At 31.1% G+C, this 21,106-nt stretch overlaps 1 protein-coding gene across 2 annotated transcripts in view; it reads left to right on the forward strand.

Annotated features, from left to right (window-relative positions):
- Positions 1-21,106, forward strand: part of LOC114337357 (zinc finger protein 239-like) — an 85,140-nt gene that overhangs the window by 56,860 nt on the left and 7,174 nt on the right. Inside the window, exon 2 of one of the 2 annotated variants that reach the window (XM_028287766.2) lies at positions 8,428-13,909. The exons of the other annotated variant lie outside the window; for it this stretch is intronic. Coding sequence (XP_028143567.2) covers positions 8,428-9,632 — 1,205 coding nt within the window. The 3' untranslated portion in view covers positions 9,633-13,909. Of the gene's footprint in view, positions 1-8,427; positions 13,910-21,106 lie in introns of those variants that run through there. 2 annotated transcript variants of the gene reach the window in all.

Here is a 21,106-nt window from a genome sequence, read left to right on the forward strand (position 1 = left end):
GAGATCTACAGGTCCTGAGTTCAAATCCTACCTCACGCTAAACTTTTTTAATTTTTTTAGTACATAATAATTAAAACTTACTATACTTAAAATTCATATTTTATAAGTTAATTATTATATTATGCCACTGTAAACAACCGTGGTATTATAAAAAGTACTTTTTTATACTAGTGTAATTTTTGGAAAATAATCTTGAACTCGGAGGTAAACAACTACACTATGTTATTTCGAGTAACTGTGTTTAGCGTGTGTTTGCAATAAAGTTAAGAACACTTAGGATGTTAATAAAAATCTGATATATCCCATTATTGGTTGAAAAACCATTACCTGCTATTGTATGGATAATTTTTTTGTTTTAATTTCAAACTATTTTAAAAATGTGACTAAGGCTATGACATTTAAATTCCATTTTAACGTAACATAATACATCGAGGCCTGATAGCTCAGTGGTAGAACGTTAGGCCGGAGATCCAGAGGTCCTGGGTTCGAGACCCGCCTGTCGCTTACCTTTTTTTTAATTTTTTTAATACATAATTAAAAGTTAATATAGTTAAAATTCATACTTTATAAGTTAATTATTATATATGCCATTTGAAATAACCGTGGTATTATAAAAAGTACTTTTTTATACTATTGTAATTTTTGGAATTATAATCTGGACCTCGGAGTTTAAACTACACTATATATTATTTCGAGTAACTGTTTTTAACGTGTGTTTGCAACAAAGTTAAGAGCACTTAGGATGTTGATAAAAATCTGATATATCTCATAATCGGTTGAAAGACCATATTACAACGACAGAAACCGCAGCCGGCTGCGTTAATAAAATAATGCATGCAGTAACTATCGCTGCGAGATATCGTCGCACCACACCAGTACCAATCACCACACCAATGCAATGTGTTGGTTCTTGTTATTTCGCTGTGGCTTTATACAAAAGATGGCGCTACTAGTTTACTCGGTTGATGTTTAGTTTTAGTAGATGGCGTTACTTTATATGTCATATTAATTTCATATTTTATTTGTGAAAACTATTGAATATTCAAACCTTTTTATATATTGGCTTGGTTGGTGTCACAGACTCCGCAAATTTTGTAATCCATTTTAAAAATAGTACTAGGCTACCTAGGCACCTGAAATTTTCAGAAAAGCTCAGAACTAGCTAACAATGCAATATTTAACTGCTCTTATACAGGGTGATTAATTAGTGGGGTAAAGCTCCGTAGATCCGTTATAGTAATGTATAGCGATAAAACTTAATATCAAAAATTGTAGCGAACTTTGAGCTTCACATTAAAAAATTAGTTAGAATGTTACAGGGTGGTCGGTAACATAGTGGCAGACCAAACTTATGTTATTTTTAAATAGTACACCCTGTATTTTATTTTATATTCGAACTCTTCATAACTTTTCCATTATAAAAATATAAAGGTTTGGTATGTTATACAGGCTATTTACAAAGTTATAACCAATTTTATATGAAAATCGTAACAAGTTCAACTCCCTGTATAAATAAAAGTAAATACAAGGGCAATGGTTTATTGACGTCATATTGTTTTACTTATTGTCAAAATTTTCGTAAATGATTGATATTGCTAATTTTCTTTATATTGAATTACAGGGTGTCAAAGTGCCAGTAAATTATTTTCTCAGTAATTTTAAATAGAACACCCTGTATTTTATATCATCGAAAAGTACCAATAACATACTTTAATTTTTATATACCTAACAATCCCTATGTGTAAATTTATTAGTTTTCGAGATATTTTCATTTTTCAGAGCAAAATTATGAATAATTACGGATCTAAATCTTTCCAAATTTTAAGTAAGCCATGACTGAATTGTCTAAAAACTGACAATTTACGATTACTGATTATCAATCTATAATCAAAGTTGGCTACAATTTTTGTTATTAACTTTTATTAATATCTATTACTATAACGGATCTACGGAGCTTTACCCCACTAACCAATCACACTGTATGGATAAATAGATTTTTTTAAATTTCAAACTATTTTAAAAGTGTGACCTATGCAATGATATTTTAAAGTACCTTAACAAATCGATATCTACATAAAACTTGATGGTGGCTCAGTCGCATTAGACTGCAGATCGAGAGGTCCCGAGTTGGAACCCGGCTGTTGCGTATCTTTTTTTAACTGTTTTAATAAATAATTAAAAGTTTATATACTTAAAATTATATATACTATTTTAAAAAACCGTGGTATTATAAAAAGTAATATTTTATACTAGTGTAATTTTTGTAATCATAATTATAAATAACAAAATACACCTACTAAAAATTCCTATTTTCTAAGTTAATTATTCTTTCGAAACATGTTGTATCCTATAATATACAATAACAAAACCGTGATATTAGAAAAAGTAATTTTTTATTACAGTGTAATTTTTGGAATTTTAAGTATTTTATATCGCTAAATTATTTTATATTCTCTGCTATAAATAATAAAAAGGTTTTCTATAAAAAGTTCTTTTTTATAAAAGTGTAATTATTATATACTTGGCTTGGTTGGTGTCACGGACTCCGCAAATTTTGTAATCCATTTTAAAAATAGTTATTCTAGGCTACCTAGATACCTGAAATTTTCATGATAGCTTAGAACTAGCTAACAATGCAATATTCAACTGCTATTATACAGGGTGATTAATTATATAGTGGGGTGAAGCTCCGTAGATCCGTTACAGTAATGTATAGCGATAAAACTTGGAACAAAAATTGTAGCGAACTTTGAGCTTCATATTACAAAATTAGTTAGAATGTTACAGGGTCTTCGATAACATAGTGGCAGACCAAACTTATGGTTTTTTAAATAGAACACCCTGTATTTTATTTTATATTCGAAATCTTCGTAACTTTTCGATTACAAAAACATAAAGGTATGGTATGTTATACGGGGTATTTACAAAATTTTAACCAATTTTATATGTAAATCGTAACAAGTTTAACTACCTGTATAAATAAAAGCAAGGTCAATGGTCTATTGACGTCATAATATTTTTATTTATTATCAAAATTTTCGTAAATGTTTGTTGTGCTAATTTTCTTTATATTGAATACAGGGTGAGTCAAAACGCAAGTACATTATTTTCTCAGTAATTTTAAATAGAAAACCCTGTATTTTATATCATTATCGAAAAGTACCATTACCATACTATAATTTTTGTATAACATTCCATATGTGTAAATTTATTAGTTTTCGAGATATTTACATTTTTCAGAGCAAAATTATTAAGAATTACGGGTCTAAATCTTTCCAAATTTTAAATAAGCCATGGCTGAATAATTGTCTAAAACTTACAATTTACGATTACTGATTATCAATCTGTAATCAAAGTTGGCTACAATTTTTGTTATTAACTTTTATTACTATCTATTACTTATAACGGATCTACAAAGCTTTACCGCACTGACCAATCACACTGTATGGATAAATCGATTTTTTTTTAATTTCAAACTATTTTAAAAATGTGACTAATGCAATGATATTTTAAAGTACATACGTTAATAAATCCATATCTACAAATTGATGGTGCTGCAGTGGCATAGACTGCAGATCGAGAGGTCCCCAGTTGGAACCCGGCTGTTGCGTATCGTTTTTTAATTGTTTTAATAAATAATTAAAAGTTTATATACTTAAAATTATATATACCATTTTAAACAACCGTGGTATTATGAAAAATACTATTTTATACTAGTGTAATTTTTGGAATCATTATTATAAATAACAGTTAAATACACCTACTAAAAATTCATATTTTATAAGTTAATTATTCTTTCCAAACATGTTGTGTCCTACATATGTACATGTAAAATAACAAAACCGTGATATTATAAAAAGTACTTTATCTACTCTATGTCATATTATGTATAAGTTTTTAGTTTGTGAAACCATCATTATAGATAGCAGTGCGTGAAGAGTTTAAAGTGTGCATGAAGTAACAATGTATTTTAAATGGGATTTACTTTTTCGCACACTTTCAATGGGTTTTTTGGCACACTTTCATATAATCAAATTTCCTTAACTTTCGCGTTGTCATGACGATGACAATATGAGCAATGACTTACTGTGGTTTGAAAGTAGTTAGGATTTTTAAATGTCAAAGTTCTAAAAATTGTAGAATAGAAATGAATTCCAATGACGAAGAGTTACAGTTTTTTATATTTGTTTATCGTAGACGCAATATTGTATGAAACTGTGCGTGAAGTACTTTTTGCGAACTTACGCGATGTATAAGCACTCGCTTCGTTGTCGCTCGTGCTCTAAATATCGCGTGCGTTCGCAAAAAGCATACTTCACGAACTGTTTCATAAATAACTATTTTTATTAGAGTGTAATTTTTGGAATTTTAAGCATTTTATCGTTTATCGTTAAATTATTTTATATTCTTTCCTATAAATAATAAAAAGGGTTTATTATAAAAAAGTTCTTTTTTATAAAAGTGTAATTATGTATTTTTTTATAAGCTAAAATTATATTTTCATATTATTGCTAATCTTTTTACCAATGTACATTTTTTATAGTTTTTACTAAAATTATTTTGAATTTTGAATAGTAATAAAATAATGAATCTTTTTCTTTTGGAATCATAACCCTGGATGGGTCGTTGCCTATCTGGCTATGTCCTTCCATTCAGATCTCTCTTGTGCCCTTCTCCTCCATGATCTTATATTCATGGTTTTCAGGTCGTCTTCCACGTGATCCAACCACCTCGTACTGGGCCTTTCCTTTTTTCGCCTTCCTACCGGCTTTCACTGTATAAAGATACGAAAAAAAAAAAGAATGTGTGTGTACTTTGTACGCACGTAAGAAGTTATACTTCTAAATATGATTTCAATGAAATAAATATACTTTCGGACAGTTTATTTGTATTTTATTTAAAGATTAGATTAATTTTTACTTACTACTTTCCAAAAATTTTTAATAAAACAATACCAAAAATTAAAAAAAGATTAGAAAACACCAGGATTTGAACCGGGGACCTCTTGATCTTCAGCCCAACGTTCTACCACTGAGCTATACCCTTTTGTTTATATGGGCTACAAGATTTCTCAGACATAGTGACAAACATACGAAGTGAATTATAAAATACTTTAAATATTACTTATTATCTTATTCCCGAGGTAGATAAGTCCAAATACACAAAAATTATAATAATAGTTATTTATTATATAAATGTTAAAAGCACAATTTTAAGGCACGTATGAGAAAGATTCGCTTCGCTCATTCTGCAATTCACATGAGTGCCTTAAAAATGTACTTTTTAACACCTATATCATACAATATTTTTTCTACAAACGTCTAATATATCAACAATTATAATTTATTCATTCTCAATTACAGGACAATACCTACAAAAACTTTTACTTGAACTTGACTGACATTCCATTTTTATATTTTTCTTGACATTACATCAAAACTCTAATACGTCAATACGTAAATCATAACAACTATAGAATAACATCTACTTTTATTTTTGTATATTCTAACAAATTTTAATATTTTTCTTTTCTACAAACGTGTTAAAAATGCAATAATACAGTTTAAATTAAATTTAAAAAAACCTTTTAAACCACCTTTTTCAAATTGCGCAAGTTGTATTATTAATATTAATGTTAATAAATGAAAAATAAATATTTTGACGTTTCACAATTTGACAATTCACTTTTAATTGCAGTGCCTTAAAATTTTTAAAGCACTGGTGCTTTAAAGTAGCATTTTTAACGCTCCTATGGAGTGCTATAAATTGACAATTATAGAAAAATATATTTAAAAACACTAATATATCCTTTCCATACCTTTTCTGGACTGATACATACATAAATTAAAACATTTAGTAACGAACTCCATACTGTCTGTGTGCGCATGCGCGCAGATTAATAAAATTTCACCCTCAATCGCGCCTAAAGAAGTATAACTTCAAAAACTAATGAGTGCTTCCGGTAAAAACAACCGTTATTGATTTTGAACGTCTCTACTCCCAACTGAACGATGGTCAAACAAATGTTTAGTCGAATGTATGCGCACAGCCATCTACGCCGTAGAAATTAACCTGCTTATCGATATTTGTGCGACTTTTCAGTCAAAAGGCGCTCGAGCAGGTCTTTTGATTTTTTTGTCAAGCGACTATCAAGTTGACAATATGCGCACTTCAATATATTCCTACAGACTTATGATACACAACTAAACAGTTGTTTGACTAAAAGTTGTATGTATACGGTGGGTCAAAAGGTGCATATGAGAATTCAAACTTGTGAAAACCCTCATAAGTGTGAGGACATAATTGGACAGAAATCTAACAAGTGTGAGATTTGTTTAAAACGGTTTAATCAAGCAGGCGATTTGTAAAAACAGGTTATACTACATAGTGAAGAATATCCTCACAATTGTGAGATATATTTTAAGCAATTTATGTCAAAAAAGAATCTAAAACTGCACATGCGAATTCACACTGGTGAAAAACCTCACAAATGTGGAATTTGCACTAAGTTGTTTACCCGAAAATCAAATTTAGATAATATGCATATGAAATTGCACAGTTTACAAAAATCTTAAAGTGTGAGGTTTGCTTAAAACCATTTGAGCACATCAGAATAAAAACCTGCTAAATACTAAATTTTTAGTTTAAACTTTTTTACACAATTTCAAAGTTCAGGAATCTAATAATCTACAGACATAAGGTTTCGGCTCAAAACCTTCTAAATCCTTTTCAAAATACCACTGGAATGTTAACGTAGAATCAAACTTTGCTATGTCCATAGTTTTATGAACAATAAAATATTTCTTTTCCATGTAGATTTTGTATGTTTCCTATCAAAATGGTTCAATACCTACTTTTAGCGCATTGATTGCGCCTAAAAGCAATATTATTAGGGCTTAGAATCAAAATCTGCTAAATCTAAACTAGAAGTACAAATTTCTGAAGATGTAAGGAGCATGCCGAAAATGACTATAACAAATTAGTGAGCCATTTTGAGATTTATTCATGCAACTTTGATTAAGAAATGCCAGATACTTTTTGGGAAATTTATATTTTTAATCTTTTTGTTTAGTCTCTTGAAAAATTTCAAAAATGGATCTAGCAGGTTTTGATTCTATAGGCCTCATTTAATCGAGTAAGTGAATGGGAAAAACATTTTAGAATACACACTGGAGAAAATCCTCACAATTGTGAGATATGTTGTAGCAATTTATTTCAGTAAAACGTTTATAAGTGCATATGAGAATTCACACTGGTGAAAAACCTCAAAAATGTAAAATTTGCTCTAAGTTGTTCACCCTAAAATCGAATTTAAATATGCATATGAAATTGCACAGTGAACAGAAATCTTAAAAGTGTGAGGTTTGCTTAAAACCATTTGAGCCCATCAGACTCAAAACCTGCTAAATCCTAAGTTTTTCTTTTATCCTTTTTTTACACAGTTTCAAAGTTCAAGTATCTATTAATCTACAGGCATAAGGTTTCGGCTCAAAACCTAAATCCTCTTCAAAATACCACTGGAATGTTAACGTAGAATCAAACTCTGCTATGTCTATAGTTTTATGAACAATAAAATACTTCTTTTTCTTGTATATTTTGTATGTTTTCCTATCAAAACGGTCCAATACCTACTTTTAGTGTTTATATTTTTATGAATAGATATACTGAGAAAATAATATACTTGTGTTTTGACTCACCCTGTATTCGATATAACAAAAATTAGCAATATCAACCATTCTTAAAAATTTTGACAATCAACAAAAAAATATGGCACCAACAAACCATTGCTGTTGTGCTTATTTTTATTTATACAGGGAGTTGTAATGATTTTTATAGAAAATTGGTTATAACTTTGTAGATATCCTGTATAAAATAACAAAACTTTATATTTTTGTGATTGGGATGTTAAGAAGATTTCGAATATAAAATAAAATACAGTGTGTTCATTTGAAAAAACATAAGTTTGGTCTGCCACTATGTTATCGGATACCCTGTAACATTCTAACTAATTTTGTAATGTGAAGCTTAAAGTTAGCTACAGTTTTTGTTATTAAGTTTTATTGCAATCTATTACTATAGCGGATCTACTGAGCTTCATCACATTAATCAATTACCCTGTATTGTCAGGGGGAAGGTGTGATGTAAGAACGATTATTTAGTTTTTTTTAACAAAACCGTTTCTGCTTGTTACTCTAAAGCTGGATCCCATCAATAAAAATTTGTGTGTGTTGTATTTTAAAATATAGAAAAAATATTTTGCGGCACAAATTTAAATCTGGTCAAGTATTTTACAACTTAAATTGGTACGACATAAATTTTTATTGATGTGGATCCGCTTTAACATTTAGTTCCAATATTTTGAGATTTGGTTTGAATAACATTTGAATTTTCTTTGGTAGCAAAACGCAATTTAATTTGTTTTTTTAGATTCCCTCCATACAAAAAGAAGAAAAGAAAAATCTCACGAATGTGAGATTTGTTTAAAGCGGTTTAATCAAGCACGTAATTTGAAAACGCATTTTAGAACACACACTGGTGAGAAACCTTACAATTGTCAAACCTGTTTTAAGCAGTTTATTTCAAAAGAACGTTTAACAGTGCATACGAGAACTCATACAGATGAAAAACCTTATAAATGTGAAATTTGCTTCAAGTGCTTTACCCAAAAGACTCATTTAAATACGCATATGAGATTGCATTCTGATCAAAAACCTCACAAATGTCAGATTTGTTTTAAACGTTTTAATCGAGCATATGATTTGGAAACTCATGTTAGAAATCATACAGGTGAAAAACCTCATAAGTGTGAAATTTGCTGTAAGATGTTTAGCCGACAATGGAATTTAAATAGTCATATGAGAATTCACACTGCAGAGAAACTTCACGAGTGTGAGATTTGTTTAAAACGGTTTAATCAAGCAGGTGATTTGGAAAAACATGTTATACTACATACTGAAGAAAATCCTCACAAGTGTGAGATATGTTTTAAGCAATTTATGTCAAAAAATAGTCTAATACTGCATATGAGAATTCACACTCGTGAAAAACCTCACAAATGTGAAATTTGTTCTAAGCTGTTTATCCACACATCTAATTTATATCGACATATGAGAATTCACACTGGAGAGAAACCTCACGTGTGTGAGATTTGTTTAAAACCGTTTAGTCAATCAGGTGATTTGAAACTGCATATTAGAACACACACTGGGGAAAAACCTCACAAGTGTGAAATTTGTTTTAGGCAATTTATTTCAAAAAGACTTTTAAAAGTGCATATGAGAATTCACACAGGTGAAAGACCTTATAAATGTGAAATTTGCTCTAAGTTGTTTACCCGAAAATCGAATTTAGATACTCATATGAAAGTGCACACTGGACTGAAACCTCACGTGTGTGAGATTTGTTTAAAACCGTTTAGTCAATCAGGTGATTTGAAACTGCATATTAGAACACACACTGGGGAAAAACCTCATAAGTGCGAAATTTGTTTTAAGCGATTTATTTCAAAAAGATTTTTAAAAGTGCATATGAGAATTCACACAGGTGAAAGACCTTATAAATGTGAAATTTGCTCTAAGTTGTTTACCCGAAAATTTAATTTAGATACGCATATGAATTTGCACAGTGGATAGAAATCTTAAAAGTGTGAGATTTGCTTAAAACTATTTGAGCCCATCAGAATCAAAACCTGCTAAATCCTAAATTTTTCGTTTATCCTTTTTTTATACAATTTCAAAGTTCAAGTATCTATTAATCTTAGACGTAAGGTTTCGTCTCAAAACCTAAATCGTCTTCAAAATATGTACCACTGGAATATTAACGTAGAATCAAACTCTGCTATGTCATAGCCACCTTTACTTTACAAGCCATGAAGAGAAAAAGGCAACGTCGCAATTGATGGCGTCGGTAGTCTGACTTTCGGACTACCGGCTTCGAAACTACGATTTTAAAGTACAAATTTTGTTAAAATTTATTGCAGTTTTTGAGTCGAACAAGAAAATATTATTAATTAGAAGTCTAAAGAAAATAAAATTAAAAGTAATTCCTTGTAAGTAACGTTTATTATATAAAAAAAAACCAATAACAAGAATATAAATGGGATTAATTTTTTTTCGAATCCTATGAAAACTAATAAGTATTTTTCAAAAATTTAAACACAGAATGAAATATTACGTTAGGACCGAGGGCCGAAAGTCCCTGAAAACTTCTATCTTTATTTTAGTAAGTTACAGGGGTGAAAAACTAAGAAAATTTAGTGTGATTTTTAGTTTCAAATATGTCATTCAAAAAAAACTTTTTATTAATTCTAAGGGACTTTCGGCCCTCGGTAATAAAGTAATCTTTCATTCTGCGTTTAAATTTTTCAAAAATACTTATTAGTTTTCTCAGGATTCGAAAAAAATTATACATTTAAAATACATTGAAATTTTGACAGGCGTCAACATTTTGCATTTTTTTCCTTTCCCCTTAAAGTTTGTCGCACTTATTTAGAAACACCCTGAAGTGATAAAGAACAAATCTAGTTGTTAAAGTAGCTAACTTTTTTTATTATCCAACATAAGCGAATTAATCAAAAAAACAGAATGTTAAGAAAACGGGAGTCTATAGTTGGGTTTTAATATCAGTATTTTATAAATGCCCGGTACACAATAAAAATTTAACTAGTTAGCAACAATATTATTACAGCGGTATTATTAAAGAATTAGGCTATAACATATTAAAAAAAATCACTTAAATCGACCAACAGGTTTAGGAAATATAAGACATTAAAAATGACAAAATTTTTAAGTGGACGGATTTCTATATGCACGCAAGTTTATATAAAAATATATTATATTGAAATAAAATCATCTTAATAACACACCTTTTGATGTTCTTTATAATTTGGAGCACGAAATATTGTAAAATGTTTCAGTTTCTCTGTAAATACGGTGAATATTATTTAAAAACAAATGAGAACTGTCAGAATTAATCGGTCTACCAATAGATGTTGCCAAGTTTCAACTTCATGGCTTGTTAAGTAAAGGTGGCTATGGCTATGTCCATAGTTTTATGAACAATAAAGTACTTCTTTTTCTTGTATATTTTGTATGTTTTCCTATCAAAATGGTCCAATACACACTTTTAGTGCATTAATTGCGCCTATAGGCAGTTGAAAATGTGCGTTATGTGGCTTAGAATCAAAATCTGCTAAATCCAAACGAAAAGTACAAATTTCTGAAGATGTAAGGGTCATGCAGAAAAATTACTCTGTAACAAATTGGTGTGCCATTTTATGACATTTATTCATGCCACTTTTATTAAGAAATGTCGGATACTTTTTGATAAATTTACATTTTAATCCTTTTGTTTAGTCTCCTGAAAATTTTCAAAAATGTATCTAGCACGTTTTGATTCTATAGGCCTCATTTAGTCGAGTAGGTGAGTTGGAAAAACATTTTAGAATACACACTGGAGAAAATCCTCACAATTATGAGACATGTTTTAAGCAATTTACCTCAGAAAATAAGCTAAAGGAGCATATAAGAATTCACACTGGTAAAAACCTTATAAATGTAAAATTTGCTCTAAGTTGTTTACCCGAAAATCGAATCTAAATATGCATATGAAATTGCAAAGTGAACAGAAATCTTAAGAGTGCGAGATTTTCTTAAAACCATTTGAGCCTATCAGAATCAAAACCTTCTAAATCCTAAATTTTTCGTTTATCCTTTTTTTACACAATTTCAAAGTTCAAGTATCTATTAATCTACATACATAAGATTTCGGCTCAAAACCTTCTAAATCCTCTTCAAAATACCACTGGCATGTTAACGTAGAATCAAACCCTTCTATGTCCATAGTTTTATGAACAATAAAATACTTCTTTTTCTTGTATATTTTGTATGTTTTCCTATCAAAACGGTCCAATACCTACTTTTAGTGCATTAATTGCTCCTATAGGCAGTTGAAAATGAGCGTTATGTGGCTTAGAATCAAAATCTGCTAAATTCAAACTAAAAGTACAAATTTCTGAACATGTAAGGGGCATGCAGAAAAATGAGTCTAAAACAAATTAGTTTGCCATTTTATGACATTTATTCGTGCCACTTTGATTAAGAAATGCTGGATACTTTTTGGGAAATTTACATTTTTAATGTTTTTTTAGTTTCCTGAAAAATTTCAAAAAATGGAAAAATGGCTCTAGCAGGTTTTGATTCTATAGGCTTCATTTAATCGAGTAGATGAGTTGGAAAAGCATGTTAGAATATATACTGAAGAAAATCCTCACAATTGTGAGACATGTTTTAAGCAATTTATTTCAAAACCACTTTTAAAAGTGCATATGATAATTCACACAGGTGAAAGATCTTACAAATGTAAAATTTGCTGTTTACTTTGCTTGTAAAAAGTTGTTTACCTGAAAATCGTATTTAGATATGTGTGAGATTTCCTTAAAACCATTTGAGCCCGTCAGAATCAAAACCTGCCAAATCCTAAATTTTTCGTTTATCCTTTTTTGACACAATTTCAATTTCAAGCATCTATTAATCTACAAACATAAGGTTTAGGCTCAAAACCTTCTAAATCCTCTTCAAAATACCACTGGAATGTTAATGTAGAATCAAACCCTGCTATGTCCATAGTTTTATTATCAATAAAATACAGTGGAACCCCGATAATCCGGAAGTCCGGCTAACTCGGACCGATTTTCATCAGAACAACAGAAACAGAATCCGGAAGTCCGGCTAACCCGGACCGATGTTCATCAGAACAACAACATCAGAAAAAACAACCAATTTTTACTTTTACCAAGTTTTTTACCAAGAAATAAACAATACTGTATCTGTACGTAATTTAGATGTACTGGTCATATGTATTTCATGTTTTTGCAATAAGGAACTTGCACATTTTTTTATTACATAATAATGTTCAGTTTTGTATAAAAATGAGATTTCCAACTTTTATACAATTTTGGTGTAGAATGTAAACATACAACCCTGTAACGTCACGACGCTTGTTGGGGTGGCTGGTATAAGTTGAATTTTAAGTCGTCTTTAGGGGCCAAACGAAAGACAAACAAAACTTTTTTATTTTTGATGCAGGTTCTAAATTATGTTCTGTTGTGATTTATACCATTTTTTTCGAATTTAAAATTTTATGCAATTCCCTACTATAATTGAGTTTATCTGTAAGTATACCGTGTTTTATTAATTTTTACCATATTCTCCGGCTAACCTGGATCGGCCGCGGTCTCGATTAATTCGACTTATCAAGGTTTAACTGTAGTTCTTTTTCTTGTATATTTTGTATGTGTCCCTATCAAAATGGTCCAATACCTACTTTAAGGGCATCATTTGCGCCTAAAAACAGTTGAAAATTATCAATATTATGTGGGATTAGAATCAAAATCTGCTAAATCCAAACTAAAAGTACAAATTTCTCAAGATGTAAGGGGCATGCAGAAAAATGACTATAACAAATTAATGTGTCATTTTATGACATTTATTCATGCCACTTTGATTAAGAAATGCCGGATACTTTTTGGGAAATTTATATTTTTATTGTTTTTTTAGTCTCCTGTAAAATTAAAAAAAAAATGGATCTAGCAGGTTTTGATCCTATAGGTCCCATTTAATCGAGTAGGTGAGTTGGAAAAACATTTTAGAATACACACTGGTGAAAATCCTCACAATTTTGAGACATGTTTTAAGCAATTTACTTGTTAAAGAAAATAAGCTAAAGGTGCATATAAGAATTCACACAGGTGAAAAACCTCACAAATGTGAAATTTGTTCTAAGCTGTTCACTGTGATGTGATTATAGTGAGGTGAACTTTTTATAAGCAAAAGTAAAAAATGCCATTTTAATTCTAAATTTTGTTTATAACACATACTGTTACTCAAAGTTAACCAAATAAAATGAAATTATCAATATACATCTAATTACTAAAATTGTATTTTTATTATGGTGTTGAAAAAAGTCAGTTTTGATTGGTGATTTTAAGTCACAAAGACGACCCCTCGTAGATGTCGGCTGAACTAGATGAAGATTATGTGACTATCATATCAAACATTTTAGGGAAGTGTTCCAAAAAATGTTTGCAATTTAGTATTTATAACTAGGTAGGTACTAAGACATTTGTATTGTGTGCAGTTAATTTAAAACTATGCCCAGGAAAGTATTATATTGTAAAGAATAAGGTTATTTCGGACCTTCCCGTATAACAGTTTCAACTCGAATGTATCGGAACATTGTTGTTGAAGAATGAGGCTTGGTGCGAAGGATAAGGAGTTATTATATACAAGAAATGGACATGTTAACAGTATTTATTCAATTATAATTAATGACAGTGACAACATTATATTAATCTAGAAACATAAAAACATTAGTAACTAAGGTAGATATTAGTAGCCTTAGATCTTAACTACTAAATATATAACAGTCCTCCGCCCCAATTCCCAACTACAAGACTAGAGGTGCTGGCAGCAGCTGATCTAAGTGACGTTTCCAAAGTAGACCATCATCTGTTCGTATTTCATAATGTAAGTAACCTATGCGTCTGATTACCTTTCCAAATACCCATCGTTGATCACTGCAGTACTTTCTAGCCTGAACTCTGTCTCCCAAGGCAAATTCCCTACCAGGTGTAGGCCTGTCTGATGGAAAGGAAGTTGTGTGTTTGCAAGGTTTTCTTAACATTGCATGAAGATCCGTTCTAATTTCTCGTCCGAACATAAGCTCATACGGGGTGAAACCGTTAACACCTGGTGTACGACGTAAACGTGTTCGTACTTTAAATAGTTTATCAGTTAAGCTATTGCTCTCCCCCGCTAAGCTGCGCAGGGTCCTTTTTATAGTTTGTACAAATCGTTCTGCTTGACCGTTCGTTGCTGGGTGATATGGAGCAATAGTTCTATGGGTGATACCGCAATTGGATAGAAATTTGTTAAATTCTGCTGAAACAAATTGTCGGCCGTTGTCAGATACCAGCACATATGGATTTCCAAACGTGGCAAATATTTGTCTTAGTTTTTGTATACACCACGAGCTAGTTGTTACCTTTGTAGATATAATTTCCACCCATTTTGTATATGCATCTACCACAATGAATAGTTGAGAACCAGAAATTGGTCCAGCGAAGTCAATATGGATTCTTTGCCAGGGACCTGTGGGCTCTTCCCAGTGATGTAAATGTGTCTTTGCTGGTTCATTTTGTTCTAAACGGCATGATCTACATGATTTCACTTTTTCTTCAATATCTTTATCAATATTTTTCCAGTAGACATGACTGCGTGCTAGTTGTTTCATCTTTAATATACCAATATGTCCCGCGTGCAGTTCGTTAAGAATAAATTTACGAAATTTATGTGGTATTACGACCCTTGTTCCTCTTAAAATACAGTCATCTTGTAAAGTAAATTCATTGTCTTTGTATCCATATTGTTTCAGAGATTGACCTGTTCTTAGTGCTTTAATTATTTTCTGTAATTCGATATCATTTTCTGTCTCCTTAGCGATTATATCTGGGCTAATTTCTAATATCTGAATTTGTTGTATTTGGTATAAACCATGTTGATCTACTTCATATGTATTTGTGTTCTCAACAGGAAACCGCGACAAGAAGTCTGCGTTAGCATTTTTTGTGCTTGTTCTGTACTGTATATCATAATCAAATCCAGATAAAAAATGAGCATAATGAAAAAGTCTCATTGTACTCAGTTCTGGTAGATTATGGTGGGGATGAAAGATTGATGTTAACGGTTTGTGGTCAGTAATCAGAGTAAATTTTCGCCCATAGCAAAAATGAAAAAATTTCTTTATACCCCAGTATATCGCAGTCGCTTCCTTATCAATCTGACTGTATTTCTTTTCGGCATTGGTTAAGGTTCTTGACGCAAAAGCTATCGGTCTTTCTGAGCCGTCTTCAACTATGTGTGAAAGGACTGCTCCAAGTCCTGTTGGTGAAGCATCCGTGGCTATGATTAGAGGTTTTCTCGGGTCGAAATGTGTTAATACGTTTTCACTTGCCATTTCCGTTTTAATTCTGTTAAAACTTTCTTCGCATTTCACAGTCCAGGTAAACTTGTTATCTTTCTTCAAGAGTTGATTTAGAGGATTTGATATAGATGCAAGATTAGCAATAAATTTGTTGTAGTAATTAGCCATACCCAGAAAAGTTCGCAATTCGTTTATATTAGAAGGCCGTTCCATACCTATTATAGCTTTAATTTTGTCTTTGTTCTTATGGAGCCCATCTTTATCAATTTTATGTCCTAAATAGTTTATGTTCTTTTTAAAAAATTGACATTTTTCTTTATTCACCCGTAGGTTATTTTCTTTTAACTTGGTAAGTACCTCTCTTAATCTTAGTAATAGCTGGTCTTCTGTTGATCCTTGAATTATTATATCATCAAAAAAACATTGTACGCCTTCTAAACCTTTAAGTAAATTATCCATGAATCTTTGCCATAAACTGGGAGCTACTTTTACACCAAACATCAGTCTGTTTACTTTGTATGTTCCCATATGAGTGCTTAAAGTTTGTATTTGGGCGCTGTCTTCGTCCATCTCCATATTAAGGTAAGCTTGTTTAATATCTAATGTGCAAAATAATTTACCCCCATTCATTTTGGCAAAAATATCTTCTATGATAGGTATCGGGTATTTTTCGTCTTTAATAACTCTATTTAAAGTTATTTTGTAATCGGCACATAGTCTGATACTCCCATTAGGTTTAACAATAGGTACAATGGGTGTACCCCAATTACTATGGTCGATTTTTGTTATAATACCTTCAGAACTTAGCCGTTCTATTTCTGCTTCTACTTTCGATTTTAAAGCGTATGGAATTCTTCTAGACTTAATGAAAATTGGTTGTGTATTTTCCTGTAAGTTTAAACGAGCTTTGAAATTTGGTATTTTTCCTAGGTCTGACCTAATTACTGATGTTGCAAATTCTTCAAGAAGTTGGTCTAATTTGGGTATTTCAACAGTTTGTAGTCTTCGTACATCTGCCAATTCAATATTTATTTCTTTCATCCAGTTACGTCCGCATAAAGGATCAACGTCCTTAGCTATAATGTATAATTTGCTGAAGAAGGTTTGGTTTTTGTAGTTACATTTAACATAAGCAACTCCAGTAGGTTTGATTACTTCTCCTGTGTAAGTTCTTAATATTAAGTCTGTTTTAAAAATTTTCTTTGGAATGTTCAGTTGTTTGTACAATTTTAGTGATATAAGAGACAGTGTAGCCCCTGTATCAAATTCCATAGTAACTGGCTTATTTTCAATACTGATTGTAATTGTATATTTTTCAGATCGTTCATCCTTAACAAGGTTTATTTCGCCGATAGACTCTTCACTTGTATTACTGGTACAATCATTAATCTGGAGTGCATTGTTTCTTTTTAAACAAACGTTTGCTAGGTGTCTCTCTATTTGACATTTGTGGCAAGTTCTTTTAATGGCCCAACATTCGTTGGACCTATGATCTGGTTGTCCACATCTGAAACATTTTCCCCTTAAGTCTTTTAATGTTATATTATCATGTTTTTTCTTGTAAGTACATGATCTTTGAGGGATCTTTTTTTTTACAGATGTCGATAATTTGTTTACCTTTTCAATTTCATTACGTATGTCTGTAGATATTTTATTGTTTTCTATTTTTCCCATTTCAATTGATGTAGCTATCTGAACTAATTTTGAGAATGTGTGTATTTCTCTGTCTTGCAGAATTTTTATTCGAATTTCGCTGTCATGCAATCCTCTGATAAACTGTAACGATAAAAATCCATCTATTGTGGACTTACAACAATTCTGGCATTTAAATTCACAGTTAGAAGCAAGTTTCTTGAGTTCTGCAGCGTATGTTGCAACAGTTTCATTTTGTCGTTGTAAATGTGTAACAAATTTATGTTGTTGAGCCCACAAACTAGGTTTAGGATCAATAAAGTCATCAAGTAGTTTAATTAATTCTTCAAAGCTTTTATTTATTGGATCCTCCGGAGAACAAAGATTATGTACAGTATCATAAAGTTGTGGAGAGATCGTAGATAATAGAAAGTAAATTTTACTTTGCTCATCTGTGATGTTATTTAATAGGAAAAATACCGTCAATCTCCTTGTAAAGTTATTAATTGTTTCTGTTTCTTGTAATGGTTGAAAATTAACTTTTGGTAATTGTATCTTATGGTCTATGTTTTGAATTTTCTTACTACATAAAACATCTTGGTCGTTTGATCCATTTTTCTTTCGCAAAATTAGGAGTTTGGTCTTTATCACTGTATATTTTTCTTCAAATTCAAATCTTTCTTGTGTTTCTTGTTCTATATCTGCGTCTTCAGTTTCTTGTTCGATATCATATTGTATATTTTGAAATTTCCTTATGGTTTCGTCTAACGTATGTAATCTGGATTCAATTTCTTCGTTTGTGATTTCTCGTTCATGTAAACAGTTTTCAGTTTTTGTCAGAGTGCCTCGTAAACAGGCTCGTACTTTTTTTAGCTTTTTAATGTCCATTCTACTAATCTCGTCGCCAATATTATATACAAGAAATGGACATGTTAACAGTATTTATTCAATTATAATTAATGACAGTGACAGCATTATATTAATCTAGAAACATAAAAACATTAGTAACTAAGGTAGATATTAGTAGCCTTAGATCTTAACTACTAAATATATAACAGGAGTATTCCAGAATTTACGATGGTATCGCGATGAAATAAAGATGGACTTTTATAAAAATAACATTGTGTTGTAGAGTTGTAAACTTTTGAAATAAATACTCGTATGTAAATTCAAACTGATAGTTTAAAAACGCTACAATATATTGTAGCGTTTTTTACTTTGAACCAATCAACTTATAATTAAGCATCATACCACAGGGGAGCGTCTTGAGGCCTTTTCTCTTTTTGATCTATATAAATTACCTGCCAAATGCTGTGGTTAGTGGTTCCTCAAATCTCAAATGTGCTCTTCTGGGAAAAACATTAAAAACACTCGTCACATTGGCACAAAAAACTCTGGGCAAGGCTGAACAGTGGTTCAGTGGAAATATTCTGGTGCTATACTGATAAGACAGTTTTTGTTTAATTTAGAACAAGCCAGTCACGAGAACAGTTCTAGACAAGGCGAAAACGGCGGGTTCGTTGGAAAAATATTCCCATGAAATTTTTTTACATAATCACATTCGTGAGACATCCCAGAATAAGGTTCAAGAAGTCGCCCACACGAAAAGTGACCCAAATTTTTTTGAACAATTTTTTTTTGTTCAACTTGCAAGAATCAATATTTTCGGCCCGGACATTTTTTTTAGATTTTTCTAGACAAAAAACATCTCTCATATTTTTTCTCTAAAGTTGATCGTTTTCGAGTTATAGGCAATTTAAAATTAAACAAAAAACGGAAAATGGCGTTTTTCAAGGCTTAATATTTCGGTTAAAAGTTATTATTATGAAAGTCAGAAAGTAACTAAATCAAAGTTTAAAGCCTGAGACAAAGTTACAAGATCCTGAAGAAATCTTTGTCATTATTTTATTACTAAGGTATTATTTTTAAGTAGTAATAATGAGCGGTAAGGTCGTATTGACGTGGCTGTAAATGTGAGTGCGAGTAAGATGCACGATTGGACAGCCGCGTCAATACGATCTTACCGCTCATTATTATTAAATAACATAAAACGTATGTTTTTTTGATAAAGCTTATATATATATATATATATATATATATATATATATATATATATATATATATATATATATATATATATGTATAAGCTTTATAAAAAGTAAGCGTAACATTAGGATCAGCACCCCAACCAGTGGCGTACTGATAGATCAGCGGGCCAGGGTTCCAGTTGGGATGCGGGCCCGCTCGCACAATAAAAACACACATTGGATATCAAAGTTTTTAATAAACATTAAATATAAATGAGCATATATCATAAAATATATAGCATATACATATGTATAAAAACTCAAACTAATTTATAGTCCGAGCCGGATTTAAGCCTGTGGGGGCCCCTGGGCAGAATTGGTGTGGGGGCCCTACCTCCTACCATTAAAAAAATATTGATCTACTTTTATAAATATAATTTTACTCAGAACTTTTGCGGTAGGTAATTTTTAAACAACCGTTTGGATTGACATGAAATTTGGCGTACACATGGCTAACATGTCAAAGAAAAAAGTGATATTGTGCCGATTTGTACTTTTGCCGTGGGGTGAGTTTCACCTAGTCTCGGGGGTGAAAAAACATACGTTTAAGATAAGTCAGGAATTGAATAAACTGACTAATAATTCTAAGCAACTTTAATTCTGTAGTGTTTTTTCACTATAAGTCAATACTTTTCGAGATATTTCCGGGTGAATATGGTTATTTTTCAACAAAAAAAAACGTTTTTAGACTGTTTTTCTCAAATAACTCAAAAAGTAAGTATTTTATCGAAAAAATTTTCTTAGTAGAAATATAGCTTATAAAATATAAAAAATGGTGTACCTATATACCAGGGCTGGCCAAATTGTGGCTCGCGAGCCACATGTGACTCTTTGAAGGATTATTTGTGGCTCGCAATAAATGTACCTGATTTACTTTTAATTTTTTTTGTTGCGAAATGTCTTAAATTACTGACAACAAATATAAAAGACTAAGTGTAAGATCATGACTTGGACAAGGAGAACCCTTATGATTGTTGCTATTCAATTTGGCCTTAGAATATGTAATCAGTAAAATATCATCTGAGTTGAGAGGAGGATTTGCGAATCCAGGATCAAAGCTATTGTTGGCCTTTGCTGAAGATATAGGTGTAGTCGCTCATTCTCAAGAGACGTGAGAGAGGTGTTTTTACAACTCGAGGAAGAAACAAGTAGTCTGAGCCTTCGAATAAATGAATAGAAGACGAAATACATGCTAGTAACCAAAAATCCAAGAGTTAGGCAGAACATACCTATTAATGACCACAACTTCGAAGTAGTAAAAGAGTTTAAATATCTAGGGGCGGTAATCACAGATGACAAGCACATATAAAAGAAGTCTCAGCAAGAATAGCTGCGTGGAATAGAGCATTAAATTACGACTGTACAGCCAATTATTCGCCCTACATGGACTCTACATCAGCGGGAAA

This window comes from Diabrotica virgifera, chromosome 6, assembly GCF_917563875.1.
Source record: "Diabrotica virgifera virgifera chromosome 6, PGI_DIABVI_V3a".
Lineage (NCBI taxonomy): Eukaryota > Metazoa > Arthropoda > Insecta > Coleoptera > Chrysomelidae > Diabrotica > Diabrotica virgifera.